Source organism: Adiantum capillus-veneris, chromosome 18 (genome assembly GCF_014529385.1).
Source record: "Adiantum capillus-veneris isolate H3 chromosome 18, ASM1452938v2, whole genome shotgun sequence".
NCBI lineage: Eukaryota > Viridiplantae > Streptophyta > Polypodiopsida > Polypodiales > Pteridaceae > Adiantum > Adiantum capillus-veneris.
Window position 1 is genome coordinate 27,048,074 of NC_140948.1, and position 14,519 is coordinate 27,062,592.

General features: G+C 43.0%; 1 protein-coding gene across 5 annotated transcripts in view; it reads right to left on the reverse strand.

Moving 5' to 3' along the window:
* Window positions 1–248: 248 nt before the first annotated feature.
* LOC147435387 (uncharacterized) overlaps window positions 249–14,519 on the reverse strand; it is a 216,382-nt gene continuing 202,111 nt past the window's right edge. For 4 of the 5 annotated variants that reach the window (XM_086488462.1, XM_086488461.1, XM_086488463.1 and 1 more), the window contains 4 exons: window positions 4,171–4,240; window positions 3,892–4,064; window positions 1,248–1,325; window positions 249–483 (listed from right to left, as the gene is read on the reverse strand). In XM_086488462.1, coding sequence (XP_086344588.1) covers window positions 398–483; window positions 1,248–1,325; window positions 3,892–4,064; window positions 4,171–4,240 — 407 coding nt within the window. In that variant the 3' untranslated portion in view covers window positions 249–397. The remainder of the gene's footprint in view (window positions 484–1,247; window positions 1,326–3,891; window positions 4,065–4,170; window positions 4,241–14,519) is intronic. The other variant, XM_086488465.1, reaches the window with a different exon arrangement.

Here is a 14,519-nt window from a genome sequence, read left to right on the forward strand (position 1 = left end):
TTCGATTGTCCCACAGGTCTACTTCCATGTCCAAAGGATGTTATTATAATCTTGTTTTCTTGTGTCTCTTATAGAAAAAGGATCATAAATCCCACCAGCAGTAACATGCTATAGGAAAAAAATTGAGAGAGAGCTTGAGCTTTTAGTGATTCTATTGTTATAATTCGGTTGCTTTGAGCCAAAACCTTAGTGATTATTAGAGGAGAAATACAGCTGACTTCAACCATGTGAAAGAAAGCAAGGGGATGTGTAACAAGAAGCCAGCTTTAAAAAGCATCTCATTACACATCTTGCATGCTACAAGAAGAGCTTAGCTTACCTACAGAGTCTACTGCAAGGGGATTACAACAGATTGCCACGCTCAACTCCAAGCTACAGTTTGATTTTTCTGCGGTCATCAGGATGGAAGTATTGGAAAGCTTCTATTTCTCGCCTTTTCACAGTCTTTCTCAAGTAGGGCAATCGTTTGCACCTGCTCCTTCACTGCAAACACATTATCAACAAGATGGTGTTAAGTCTGATCATTAACAAGGAAAACCATGTAGCCATGTTAACATTTAATCCTTTACTGCAAACACGTGATCAACAAGATAGTGTTAAGCATTAACAAGAGAGAACATGCAATCCAATTTGACGCCGCTACCAGCAAAGAGTCTTTTGTAGCACATCCATTAATCTTTATTTCTAACATCTCTGCAAGACGGGCAAATTAATTTCAGCTGAAGAAGCTTCACAATGGCAGAGAGCTGAAATATTCTATCAGAATCAACGTGAGGCTGGACTCCTCAGAAGTAGAAGAGCAGCGGTGTAATCTTTGGTGCAACTTTCCTTGGAGTAGGCATCATCATGAGATGACACACTCATATTGGAGTCTGTTTCACATACATTTTGCAGATGGGGTCGAAAGCCCTTCAGCGTAGACCACTTTATTGCCTATTGCTTTAATTTATTAAGACCTGGCATTGTAGACGGCTAGTAGTTGATGAGCTCTTGTGATGGAAATAAAGAGAGAGGACAGGAGCATGTCTCTTTGAGCTTGGCGGTATTGCTATGCATCTAAGCTTTTCAGCTAGCCCCAATGGTGAAACATTTTTTACACTACGAGGCTGGTGACTTGTGCACTTCTTAACTTTTTCAATAATGGTTTTTCTGTACTTGGTCAAAATTCTCAGCAGTTTTCTGAATCTTAAGTTTGTTTAATTCATGATTTGTTTCGTAAACATTTATAGCAGTTCAAGTGAGAATACCAATGTCCCGTAGTTTTCGCTTAGCAACAATGCCTCGTTCCTTTTCCCGTAATGCAGCATCATTCGTTTCATGTCCCACTGCAGACATATAAGACCCATGGAAACATCATCAAGCGATACATAACACCATTCTTTCCAACGCACTTAAGCAAATGTAAAAATCTCCAACAAAGAATTCATTCTGTTTTCAGACAATCAGTTCAAGAAATTTCTGTCTTAGTTCATGTTTGCTAAATTTGTCCCTGTTTAACAGTAGTCTTGCATGCTACAAGACACTCAAGGGTCTTTTCTGAGGGTGATAAGAAAATAAAACACATAAAATTGTTCTTTCTTTGGCCAAGTCCTTTGACTAAGAGTGAAGATAAGATTTAAGTTCAAGTTTTGATTTGAATACATTCAGTGATCGAGGTAAAACAGTGAATACTCAAACAAGCAATAACAACATGACTAAACAAATCCATTGACGAGCAAATGAATTGCTTTGATACTCTTTGAGAAAGTATAGATCCGTCATGACGGATAGGCTTTGTTGAGAGAAAATCCTTCATACTAAGAAAAAGAAATCCTATAGGTTGTACTTTGTTTTAGACAGCACCATAAAACAGTTGCCTACAACAAAAGCTAGTGTTGCATTGAATTTGGTGCTCAGGAAATCGTCTTTGGCTGACAGCCCAAAGGTACAAAGTGACAATCTCAATGAATCAAAGATGACATTATTTGGTGCACCAGTCCAATCGACAGAAAGCACACATCAACGGATTTGCCTTGACATAGAGAATGGCGAAGGGGTTTGCGCCCAGGCCCCATCATTCAAGATAGGAATGGACTCTCACAATGGCACTTGTAAAAGCAGGGATCAACACGCAATTGAAATACCTCAATCACCCCTCCGTTGTGCACATAGTTTGCTTTCTTTCATTGGCCTAGTGGCTTATGCTCGCCAACACACTTTTTTTTTTGTAGTTCTGCTCTGATTAATTTACAAGTGGGAAACCTCAAAGCGAGGAAAACCCACGAAAAGAAAGGGATGCAAAAAGCGGAGCACTATGAGGCTTCATTCCCGCTGCTCCTTGGCTATGCTCGCCAACACACTTTTTTTTGGTTTTTTTTTGTAAATCTGCTTTGATTAATAACAAGTGGGAAACCTCAAAGCGAGGAAAAGCCGCTGCTCCTTGGCTATGCTCGCCAACACACACTATATATGCATGGCTTGCACTAGTACATGACCTCCCATGAGCTCATTTGAGCCAACCAAGGGCCCAGTGGGTTTACCATCATCGTGGTTGTCTACAGGCTACGGATAGACACGAGGAATGAGCTGAAACCATGAGACTTCTGCACCTGTTGCATTATCACAAAACTTGTATTCAAAATTTGTGCAGCTTCTTGGAGTCATAAACTTGACAAGGAATCGATTGACGAATTGATGAATGATCATTCATCCTTAGTTGTACGCTTTGCAAGCTTGTAAGCTGATTGAAACGTGGATTCTCTCTTCCATAGGCACCACTTGGCAAGGCTTGCATTCTCTAATGCTTCTAGTCAATGGCCTTTACGGATTTCCATGCACATGTGAAACTTCGATGTATTGCATGGTGTTGGGTTTCAAAGAATGTGGAAATGCGAGAATTCTCTGTATGACATTTTTGATGACTTTTGTTTCTTTCTTTTCGATGACTATTTTGTTGCATTCTATTGGATATTTTTTGTTGACAGGCTAGACATGGTGGACACTTCTTTTAAACAGTTGTAGCAATGGGCATGACATAACAAAAATTGAGGTTGTGCTTAGAAGTTTGGAGTCTCTCCTTTGTTTTAGATTGTGAGCGAAATTCATAAGATTGTTTTCATCGAATTTCTGTTGCTTAAGTTTGTTGGTGGGAACAAACATAAGCTACGTCTGTGCCTGAGAGCTGAATGTGGAAACCAAAGCTTACGAAGCTTACAAGTAAAACCTTCACAAACTTTCCATGAATTATAATCAAGAGAATTCAAATAGAGACAGGATCAGCAGTACCCATCCACGATTGGAATTTTCTAATCTTCTCATGTGGCACTTTGACCCTCACAGCTAAGGGCACTTTTTGTGTGAAGTTCTCTTATCAACTTTTCAGCAAGCGCTTGATGGAGTGCCTTGGAAGCACACATCATCAATGCCATTCATGTACTTAAAACGTACGAAATCTCTCCCATGCTTTCTGGGAGCACTAAAGAAGAAAGTAGATAATTAATGCTTCCTATATATCACTTTTGCTCCCCAACATATGAATGCAAGAGAAAGGCTTTCAAGTTAAGCGAAAGGCATCGTGCTTGAACTCTAGCAAGGTGAAATGTCAAGGATTTCCTACAGACAAAATAGGAATGCTTGTATTCTTCAGACACTCTTATGAATATGTGTTTGACTAAGTCATCTTGCTCTCCTTGGCCGACCTCCCCACCACATGCACAGAGCTATAGTGAAGACTATGTAAGTACTTACACAGTACAACATCCACTATGAAGAAGATCTCTTGCATAAACACAAACATCTACCTAGAGGTCAGTAAAGGGCCAAACTCAACGCTCTTAACATATTAATGATGCTTTACAACATAATAAAGATATTGCATCACCACTAGCTTTTTGAATTATGTTCATAACTTACTTGATTTTTGGCAAAGTCTTGCTTCAAACACGTATCGCTGGTATAAAACAGAAGCATGTTCTTGGCTTTTGAGGTTTTTTGTCTGAAGCAGCTTAATCTTGCTTTGAAGCTGCTCGAGGTGTACTTTTTTCTCTTGGACCCTTTTATGATGTAAATCTTTCATATGCTCCAGCCTTGAGAACAAAGAATTCAATCAAAGGATGCTTGTACAATTCTAGAAAGATATGACAAATGTTTTCTCAAGCAAAGGATAAATGTTTCTCTAATCTAAAAAATTACCTGCTCTCTAGCATAGAGTTCTCTGTAGCACTTGTCATGTCCTCTCCATTCTTGATCAACATTTGAAGAGCTAAAAGAAGAGTTTATGTGGAGGTTTTAGAATGCGTTTTCAGTTTAACAACTCTTCACCAAGCAAGCACCTTTTACATGATGTTTGTATTATACAAGTTCAAATAGCTCAAGAAACAACAGTTATACAAAATGTATGTGTTAAAAATTGAATAAATTAAATTAATGGCTATATAAACCCCTTAAAAGTTCTCAGTTAGTTTAATACAGGGGTATTGCCACAGACCTCTTGGATAGCACTATGCAACTAAAATGAGCTTCAACCCAGCCAATAAATTTCCATTATTTTCTAAGCACCTCCCCAAAGGATTATAGATCGATCAGTCTCCTTGCTTTGGTAGATCCTTATTAGTTTGTTAACCACCAGAGAATTTGCATGCCATCTACCTGCCCATACAATGCTGCTGATCATCGCACAAATAGCGCTCAGAGCGTATTCTTCCTTAAATCTAGAAAAACCTATTTATTCAAGAGCAGATGCACCAATACTGCAGAACTTAAGTGGTTCAAGGGTTGCTTCCCTATTGCCCAAAGAACAAGTTAGAGCGAGGGTTCAAAAGAGTACAAGGACGCAAAAGCAGACTGACAGACTACACCCTTCTTGAGTACATTTTCGATTACTCTACATTCAGATGCCAATCATAGCTGAATTAAGTGATTAGAGCAGATGTTTTGAGACCAGATGGGACCCCCTTTTCCCCATGGCATGAGGATGGCACATTATCAAAGTCACTCCACAAATTTCTAGTCCAAGGACGCAAAAGCAGACTGACAGACTACACCCTTCTTGAGTACATTTTCGATTACTCCAACACTCGGACGCCAATCATAGCTGAATTAAGCAATTAGAGCAGATGTTTTGAGACCAGATCGGACCCCCTTTTCCCCATGGCATGAGGATGACACATTATCAAAGTTACTCCACAAATTTCTTCATCATCCAACCTTGTTATTTGGATACACAACTGTCACATGGATAATGCAAAGCTTTGGTCAGATCCGTACCTCATCACATCAGCTGAGGATAGAGATAGGCAGATTAAAAAAAAAGATATGGTCATTTGGTAATAGATAGGTGGAGCCAAAGGAGCATTACGATTGCAGATATATGGTGTACTATGATGTTCACGGGGGGTACCATCGCTTTGTTTCAAGAAGGTTTTGGGCTACTATGACAAGTCATGCAGATTTAAGACCAGAATATTTGGAATTCTTCCTCTTTGAAACCCCAAAGATGTCATGGAAACCTCATGAGCTCGGACATCCAGGCATAGCACGATTGCTGATCTCTTTATCTTCATGCACCCAAGTATGAGAAAGGTACGCCAACTTTTATGCCAACAACAGGGACATATCATTGATGAGTTTCTTGTTCTAGAGGTGTCACATTGGATAGAGCAGTGGAGGTCTGCCGAGCAAGACGTTGTCGTGCCATGGCATGTGCATAATGTGAAACTAAAATATCTACCTTGCTCTCAATGCTTTTTATGTGTGGGACCAAGTGCTATAATGTACATAGTGTCATATGTGCAAAAACGGATGCCACGGTGGCAGTTCCATACATACCTTGTCGGGCCGGTGAGGCCCTGAACGTGGCACTGATACGTGGTTTATCGCATTAAAACATGCTTAATTTACTTAAGATATGTACAAATGTCAATTGTTTCGAAGTGGCATGCTCGTTTTGCTTGGAAAGCTCAATGTGGACGATCTTGGCCAAAAATATCAGGTTTCATGCACGGATGTAAATGATGCATCTAAAGTGCTTGCCAAGTGGCAAAATGAGGTTCAACATGTAATTTGAGCCCAATTGGATTTTCCCACAATTTAAGGGATTTTCTCCAGCTCGTTAGGGCTTTTTATGAAAAAAAAAAAGGCATTTTTGGGCTAAAAATGACAAAAAATGATCATAAAAGTTAAAAAATGGCTCAAAATGCCACATAATTCATGGTGCCATACTATGAAAGTTGGGGGATCAGCCCTTTGATCCTCTCTGTGAAAGGAAACACAGACTTCTTCCATGATGTGCAAGTGCAGTCTCGTGTTGTTCCAACTCTGTATTCAAGGTTGTGAGGTCACCAATTAGGGTTTCCCCTCTTCAAATAATCACTTGGGCTTGTCTAATGAAGTTCTAAAGCTTCCAAGAAATGGATATGACGAAGAGTTGAAGTGTTAATTAGGGTTTTTATCAGGGCGAAAGAGCATTGTATCTGTGCAATTAGGAATGAGGCTACACCAAATCTTCACACATACGAGTTTTTTTTCCCCCCCTCCCCCGAGAAAAAGATCCTTCCATTAGTTACTAAAAACTGCCCATCGAGCTACAACCACCTCTACTAGAGAGGGCTACATCAAAGACAAGGGGAGACTCCTATTGAGAAAACAAAATATGTACAATGGGGTCTAAATCACGAGATGGGAGGAGAGAAGAGCCACACAGGTGGCCAATAGTGCCATCTGGGTGCACCCTCGACCATGGTGAAGAAGGGCCCTAGGCGCCAGAGTCGCAGGAAAGCCTCTCTACACTCTTGCATGCAGTCCGAGCTACCCTGAAGTCTCTCCAACTGACCCCTGAGAGTATGGATCAGCTCTAGCCAAAAGTCACGAACAGTCTCCGTCGGTGGGACAAGGCGAGCCTCAAAGATGCGGAAACAACGGGCCCACCAAATGAACCAGAGTATCAGGCCATACACGAGCTCCCAACACACCTCTCTCTCTCTTGAGATAGTTTCCTACGAAGTTAAAACTCTTCTTCTTCTTCTTCTTCTCCCTGCTCCACTCCTGGGGGGTAAGCTCTGTAGCAGGCTGAAGTGTAGGTCGACCTCCCTTGATCACTATCATCCTGCTGGTGGATGATAGCTCAAACTGTAGTGCCGGGCACGTGAGGGTGGACCAGGTAGTAGCACCCCAAGTGTACTGTCACGTTGTGGAAAGAGTTGGCATCAACCGAAGATCTGAAGCTAGACCTGCTCTGCCATGGGGAAATCCCATAGATAGTGACACTGACTCTCCAAAGGATGGTCGCAAGTTGCACAGGCTGCGAAGAGGCCACTATGTACCAGCCAGCCAGCTCCCCATTGCTGTAGCTTTGTGTGCAACTAGCCCCTCGATGAAATTTTGGATACCGAACAAATAGTTGTTCCAACCCAAGGAGTCCTTGAACTTCAATCTGACTATATCCTAGAAACATGGGAGAGAAAACTTAGGAACAAAAGCATCATCGAGCACCTCGTCAAATGGAAATATTTCCCTGAAGAAGATACAACGCGGGAAGACGAATAACTCTCCTTAAAGATCATCCGGACTTACCTTTGAGATGAGGACATCTCAATTCTTTGCCTTTATTATGGAAATGTATGCTGCATATCCCTTATTACCCTAAAATTTATCTTTATAAAAAGCACAATTTCTAGTTAGTTTTGATTGAACGTCATATTTTGAAGAATACCAAACAAGATACCTACCATAGTCTCAAAGTAACTTAGGAAATCAACTCAAGAAACCTCAAAACCAAACTGGAATCCAAGTAGCAATATAACAAAGTGACTTGCCTCAACTGTCTAGAGTCCCACAACCTTTCCCAAAAGCCTGACAAGAACTCAGCTGTGAGACCCTCCTCCTACCAATGAAGTGCTGCAGCAGGGTGAGCCTCTCTCCGTGCTGCCAATATGTGACGCCCCACTCGAACAGTGTACTGAAAGAAAGGGATGCCAGGGTGGTCGCCTGAAGAGAAGGGATCTCTCCAAACCACTCTCCAGGGTCCCACTGCACTCGTGCCAGAGGGCAGCTCTCCCAAGCCCAAAGCCTCCAATGGCCTGTCTCAAGATCTGCTAGGTCAGGATCTGTGACAAGCCCCCCCCACAAATACCCACCACTCGTATCCTCTGAAAACAACACTGCAACCTGTGGAGCCTTTACTGAGACTCTGTGAAGTCGGGGGGTACGGACTTCAAGCAAGCACAAACTACGATGAGGACCTCCAGTCGCGTGAAGCCCCCCATCCATCTGGGAGCTGCCGTCTCTAGAGGGGTGAGCCACTCAGCTAGTAGAGCCTCTGTAATGTCATGGCACATGCTTTGTGTCCCTCTCATGCCCGGTAGCTGGGTGCCCTGTACCTCGCAAACCTTAAAACGGGAGCCAGTAGCCTAGAGTGCGAGCTGGGCCCTTTGCCATGGGACCCCAGGAAACATGAGACCTACTACCAACCATGTGGCCTCTTTGAGTGCTAACCATGGGGTTCCAAACAAGGGGTTGTCTCAAGCGCTCTTCCGTGCAAGTGGGCTGGTGCTGCTCTAGGCCACTCCATAGCTGCTCCCAAGAGCGAAGCAAGCTCGCAGCAAATCGATCCTCCAGTCTCCTGCTCAGACCAAGTTTGCGCATCTTTGTGAAGATTCACTTGATGGAAGGGCTCCAAGGGCCTCCTGCATGAGGCACTTGAGCTCTAAGCCGCTAAAGCAATAACTCCTTTTAGGGATCTTGCCCTAGAAGCAGTCCTCTGACAACAAACGTCCCAATAAGGGCTCCTCTCTGCTGTGCTGGGTCTATGATCCCCAGCCCCCCCCCCACCCCCGAGAACATGGTAGAGTGATGACCTATCAGGCTACTTTGGCCCGGGCTAACTGAGTGTCGCGCCTTGACCAAAGAAAGTTTCTGATCTGCCTCTCTAACTCGTTGATAGAGGAGCTCGAGAAGCTCCAGCAAGATGTGATGTACCACATAGTAGCCAACAATACCTGGTTGGCCACTACAACTCTGCCTGCCAAAGAGAGCCGTGCCGAACTCCAATGTAGCAACTTCCTCTTGATGGACAGGAGGAGGGGAGCACCTTGCTGCTTAGGGGACAAGTCCAGGCCAACCTGACAACCCAAGTAGCGAACTGCAATCCCTGGGAGGATCCATCTGAAACCCTCGCTTGGCCACCAATCAGCGTAGGAGCATTGCCAATCCAGAAAGCAATTGTCTTCCTCCAGTTGGTCAGTGCGCTTGATGCACAACAGAACACCTCAAGAGCCTGCTCACACCTGTGCAGATTGGCCCCTTGGCCCTCCAAGTACAAAGCTGAGTCAACGGCAAACTCAGTGTCAAGAAGCTCATCTGCCCTAATCTCTCTCTCAATCGAATCCCTAAGTGTATACACGGGTTGAGAGCACACACTCACCTCTCTCTCTCAATCGAATTTCTGTGTGTGCGTGCATTGAGAGCACACACTCGCCTTTCTCTTTCTTCACACTTGTGTTGACACCGTGTGTGTGTGCACGCACACATTGAGAGTACAAGAGCTTCGATCTATCACCGTTATAGCCGATGCGAAGCTCAACGGAAAGAGGGGAACGCCACGACAAGACTGCAACCGTCGGCTCTAACAACAATTGAAAGAGCACATGTGTAGATGCGTGTGTGCTAGAAAGAGGAAGGAGAAGATGGAGACTACGTGTGGGTGGAGCCAACCTCACAAAATGAGTGAGAGAACCTTGTTCTGTATAGTATAAAGAATAAGTCAGTCATAAGTGGGCGTCCAGACAGTGTGTTCGGCCCGGGGTAAGGCACATCACCTTTACCCCAACATGATCAATGGGGAAGTCAGCATACGCTTCTTGCAGCCAGCCAAGAGATAGTTCCTAGAACGGTAAGTCTTCTGACCCAAAGTGTGCTTTTTTATGGAAGTTTAGCTGCGGAAGAGTTTCATTTGGAAATATTTGATGTAGAGGTGATTTTTCTTCCTTTTTGTTGATCCTTTATGGGCTCACCCAACCCCAGAGGCTCCATTATGTAGACATGGTTGCTACATCCGGATTAGGGCCAACAGTTGTAGGCCAAGGTGGCTAGCTCGTGCTAGTTGCTGCACTGAGGCACAAGCATTGATTGAATACAAACTACAAAGCAGGGAATAGACTGTGCAACAGCCAAACACTCCAAAAGGTCTTCTTCAAGCGCATTTGGAGGCGGCTGGCCAAGTTGGGAAGCCGAGTCCACTAACAAAGAACTATGGTAAACGATAGGGTCCATTCCACCCTAAATCTTAATCAATCTCATAGGTGAGCCAAGAGTGTGGATCCACATGGTGTCATTTTTCCTTTCATGCAATGCTTTAGTATGCCTAAGCCAAGGTCTACCAACGAGTAGAGGGAAACCCTCCCTCTACTTGTGGAAGGCATACCACCACGAAATCTAGGCTATAGGTGAAATCTTGTACCTAGAGAGGATTCTTGAAGGTGGCTGAGGTGGATGCTTAGGTAGATAGTGGAAGTGGGGATGGAGAACTTCTACTGGTTAAGAAGGGGGGTTGCTTTCTATGGTAGTATTGCAAAGAGCTCTTGAGAGGGCTGGAACGGTCTTTATTGCATTTATGTGGCATCAATGAGCAGTCTAAGAACCAACCAGTCTACTGGGAAGAGAACCTTGGTGTACTTGTCGACCTGCCCTACTAGAACACTTGTCTTACTAGGCCCCAGTCAACCTGCTTAACCATACTAGACCAGTCTGGACTATGCTCGACCATGATCGGCAGGTGGTCCACTGGATTACACTTGACCAGTAGTCTGGACTATGCTCAAATTGTTGGATCGCCGTTGACGTACTTGACCATGCTAGACCCTGCTAGACCTCAGTCGTCCTGTTAGACTTTGCTAGACCAACATGGACTAGTTGACCTGAGACTAGCGAGCTAGACTATTCAAGGAACTCTTCCAACTTTGCTAGCTAATCCACTAGCTTGAATGAGCAACGTAGAATAAGACTTCATTTAAGGTCCCATCGGGTGTACCAAAAGTGAGAGCACCTATTGGAGGAAAATGATACCGTGGTCTGTAATGTGGGTGTTCCTCATTACAATATACACAAAAATCTCACTCCATCGCACATAGCAAGGAAATTGAAAGGCATATTAGCATAACTGAAATGACATACAAAAAAGAATTACTAGAAATAGACAAAGAAACATAGACTCCAAGCTCAAAATGAGCCCAACTACTCTCAAAGCTACTCTCAATGTATAAGATGATTAACTATTCTACTTTTATCAAGATGCACATGGAAATGTGGAGACAGTTCACATCAAATTCTGAATCGCCAATAATTCCTATTGAAAAGCTTGGGCAGAGCTGACATTGACATTACAATGGACAACACAGTTTGTCGCGACATCAATTCTATGTAATCCTAGATCTTGAATTGGAGGAAAAAGTTATCTTGAGAACACCATGGATACGAATGTACAATGCAATACCAGACTAGGAGACCAACTCCATAACTATTACAAGTTTTGAAAGACCCAGGGTACTACCCTTTTGTCAAAGCGACTTTCCGGAAAATCAACAACTGGAGGAACCACAATCCACACCCCAACAAAGATGACACCTACGAAGCAAGGGATGCAAGGAACCAGGCAAGTATGGGTACCTAAAAATCTATTACAAACAAAGTCCGACTCTATTTGGGTGCCCATCAACCACAAGAAACAACCACAACAACTCAAGTCGACATGGGCAACTTCGGACTGGCTAGTAGCACACATAGCTCTCAACCAAGTGCTCATAAGGCACAATGGGGGTGTTGAGACTCAACTAGTAAAGGGAGAGTGCTATATGAATGGCTAGACTCTAAATCCAAGACTCATATCCCCGACTTGTGCAAGAGAAACCATATACAATGGATGCATATCACCCAAGACTACTAGGAAATCTTTCTGAGAAAGAGCTACACATTTGTGGATTGCAGTGGGAGATGGTAGGCCATGGTGTCCAAGCGTCTCTAGTCTACTAGATCACCAAACCGTGCTCCATCAGTCAATTGTCCGCAGCCCAGACCAACTGCAACTTTCTGTAGAGTGTATGTGACATTATTGCCGACCTACAGAGTCTAAGAGACTACCTATAGGCACCATTTGGCAACAAGTTTCTTTTCAGGTTAAGAATGTCTCGTTGTTTCAGGGCCCATGTTGAGACATCAAACTAAGTTAAGAGAGTGCCCTTTGGACATTCATGCAGTTTGCTACTTGTACAGATGGAGACAAGGTATTGACCTCTTGTCTTGGTTAGGGTCTCGCAATTAAAATGAGATATTCGCGGTCTTCTCCCTAAATTTTGGCCACTTTTGAGAGGAGCTTTGGAGTGCTTTTCGTACCCCTTCCCTCAAAGTTATCTTTCAAGCTTTGGAAACTTCACTTTTCTTCTCCACACGGTAGAATGCACAGAGAGGGTCTTCAAAAGCAGTTACATGAAACGCACTGCATCCAAAAGCAGTAGGTCTAAAATGTGGTGCCCATTGAGAAGCAACTCAAAACGTGGAAATTTGTACAATCAACCAGCACAAAATCTAGGCCTATTAGTAAAGTCAGCGACATTGTGAAGGATTTGGGGGTGGTTTCTATAACACCTCCATTTTCACAAGATAGATTAGGAAAAGAAAAGTAGCTTTTGTAAGAAGATGGGATCCAATCTCCACTCACAAATTTGCTCACACTTGCACACACAAAACCCCGCCTACACTTGACTAGCCTCCCTCTACACTGCCATAGCCCTAGATATAAGCAGATGGCCTCAACGAAGCCAAAAAAACACTAAATTTTGAGGGAAAAAAACAACAAAAACCAAGGTAAACCTCTCCACTTTTGATCATAAAAACCATAACCTCCCACCATCTCAAACAACCCTTGCATATGCGAGATAGGGCTCCATAGTCGCTCCCAACCATGCACATAAACCCATCAAAGACCATCCCAATCAATAGCTATTCAAAAACTCATAATGTTCAGTCAAAAAACTCAGAAAAAACCATGTGAACATGGGGAAACACTCTCCCACTCACAATGATAACATAGGGCTTTCACTACCAAACTTGAGTCGCACACGTGCGTACAAGGGAGCTTCACTTTATGCAACTTCCATCACCAAAACAACAAGAAGAGGGATAAAAATGCAGAGGTCCCCACCATGTTCATGGCCCTCTTGACGAGAGACACACTCTCCAATCAAGGCTCTAGGCCCTCGCGCGCAAGTGCGTGTGTGCACACACACAAGAACACCTTGACTACACAACCCCCACGCACCATCGCAAACTACAACAACAAGGGCTTCCTTCTTCAGAGCTGAAAAGCGGACCTCACTCACGATCCCAAGCTGATAAAATTTCAGTTTTTCTCATATTTTTTAAGCTCTTACTCCCCTTTTGAAGTCTCAACACTTCTATGTACAAAAACAACAAAACTATGTATCCTACACAACTGGCCCGCATGCTTAGAGACAGCTGGCACACACCGTCTTTGTACAAGCATGATTTATTCTCTTGTTCTTCTTGCATAACCTCCTTATAAAGGCTCTTCAAGTATCATGGGAGCTTGTGACAATATGCACCTCGTCAAATAAACCTTAAGTAGAGATATAGTCTTCAAGTACCAATACATGCATACCCTTGATGTCCTCATTGACATAAACAGAAACCATCTTCGCATCACAAGTTTCATCTTTATACTTCAAAGCATCATATTTAGCAAAATTTTCTTCACCATAAGCAACATCAATGGACGTTTCATCAAACAAGCCATCCGTGGAAACATCACCTTCAAGAAGAATCACATCATGTGCAGTAAGAGGCTTCTCATAGACTTCAATGGCATCAAAATCAACATTGACATACTCAAGATTAGAGTCCAACTATTTCACATCATGAGATTCCACACTGACAACTATCTATTGCAATGTCATCAAACAGACCACATGTAAACACATAGTCCTCCATCTCAACAACCCTCTTCTTACCATGGGATTCAAACCATTTTCTAAAGCACAATAATCACCATTTCCATCATCAAGAAGATAACCCATAGAATCATTGATGTCTACATCATATACATTCACCACATGTACATCACCACATGTACATCATTTTCTTCCACCTGATCACATGCCACTACATTTGCATCCTTTGTTTCCTCCTCAATAGTAAGTGGCTTCTCAAGTGCAAGACCGTTTTCAACAACCCTAAACAACAATTCAACCAAGTGCATATCTTCTATCTTTGGCGGTGCATCCAAACTTGCCATAAGCCTTATCTTCCTCTCATTTTGGTAGACAACTTGTAATGCTTCTTTCATGCTTTTTGGGTTCTTTGATTCCACATGTGAACGTAAGGTAGGTTTCAACTTGCTTATCAACATTTCCAACCTTTCAAGTTGCATTATGTGTACCACTTAACTCCTAGCATGATTCACACAATTTTCCCATTGCATCCATACATCATTGAACCTCTTCCAAAAGCAAGAAACAAACTCATCTTCATGCATA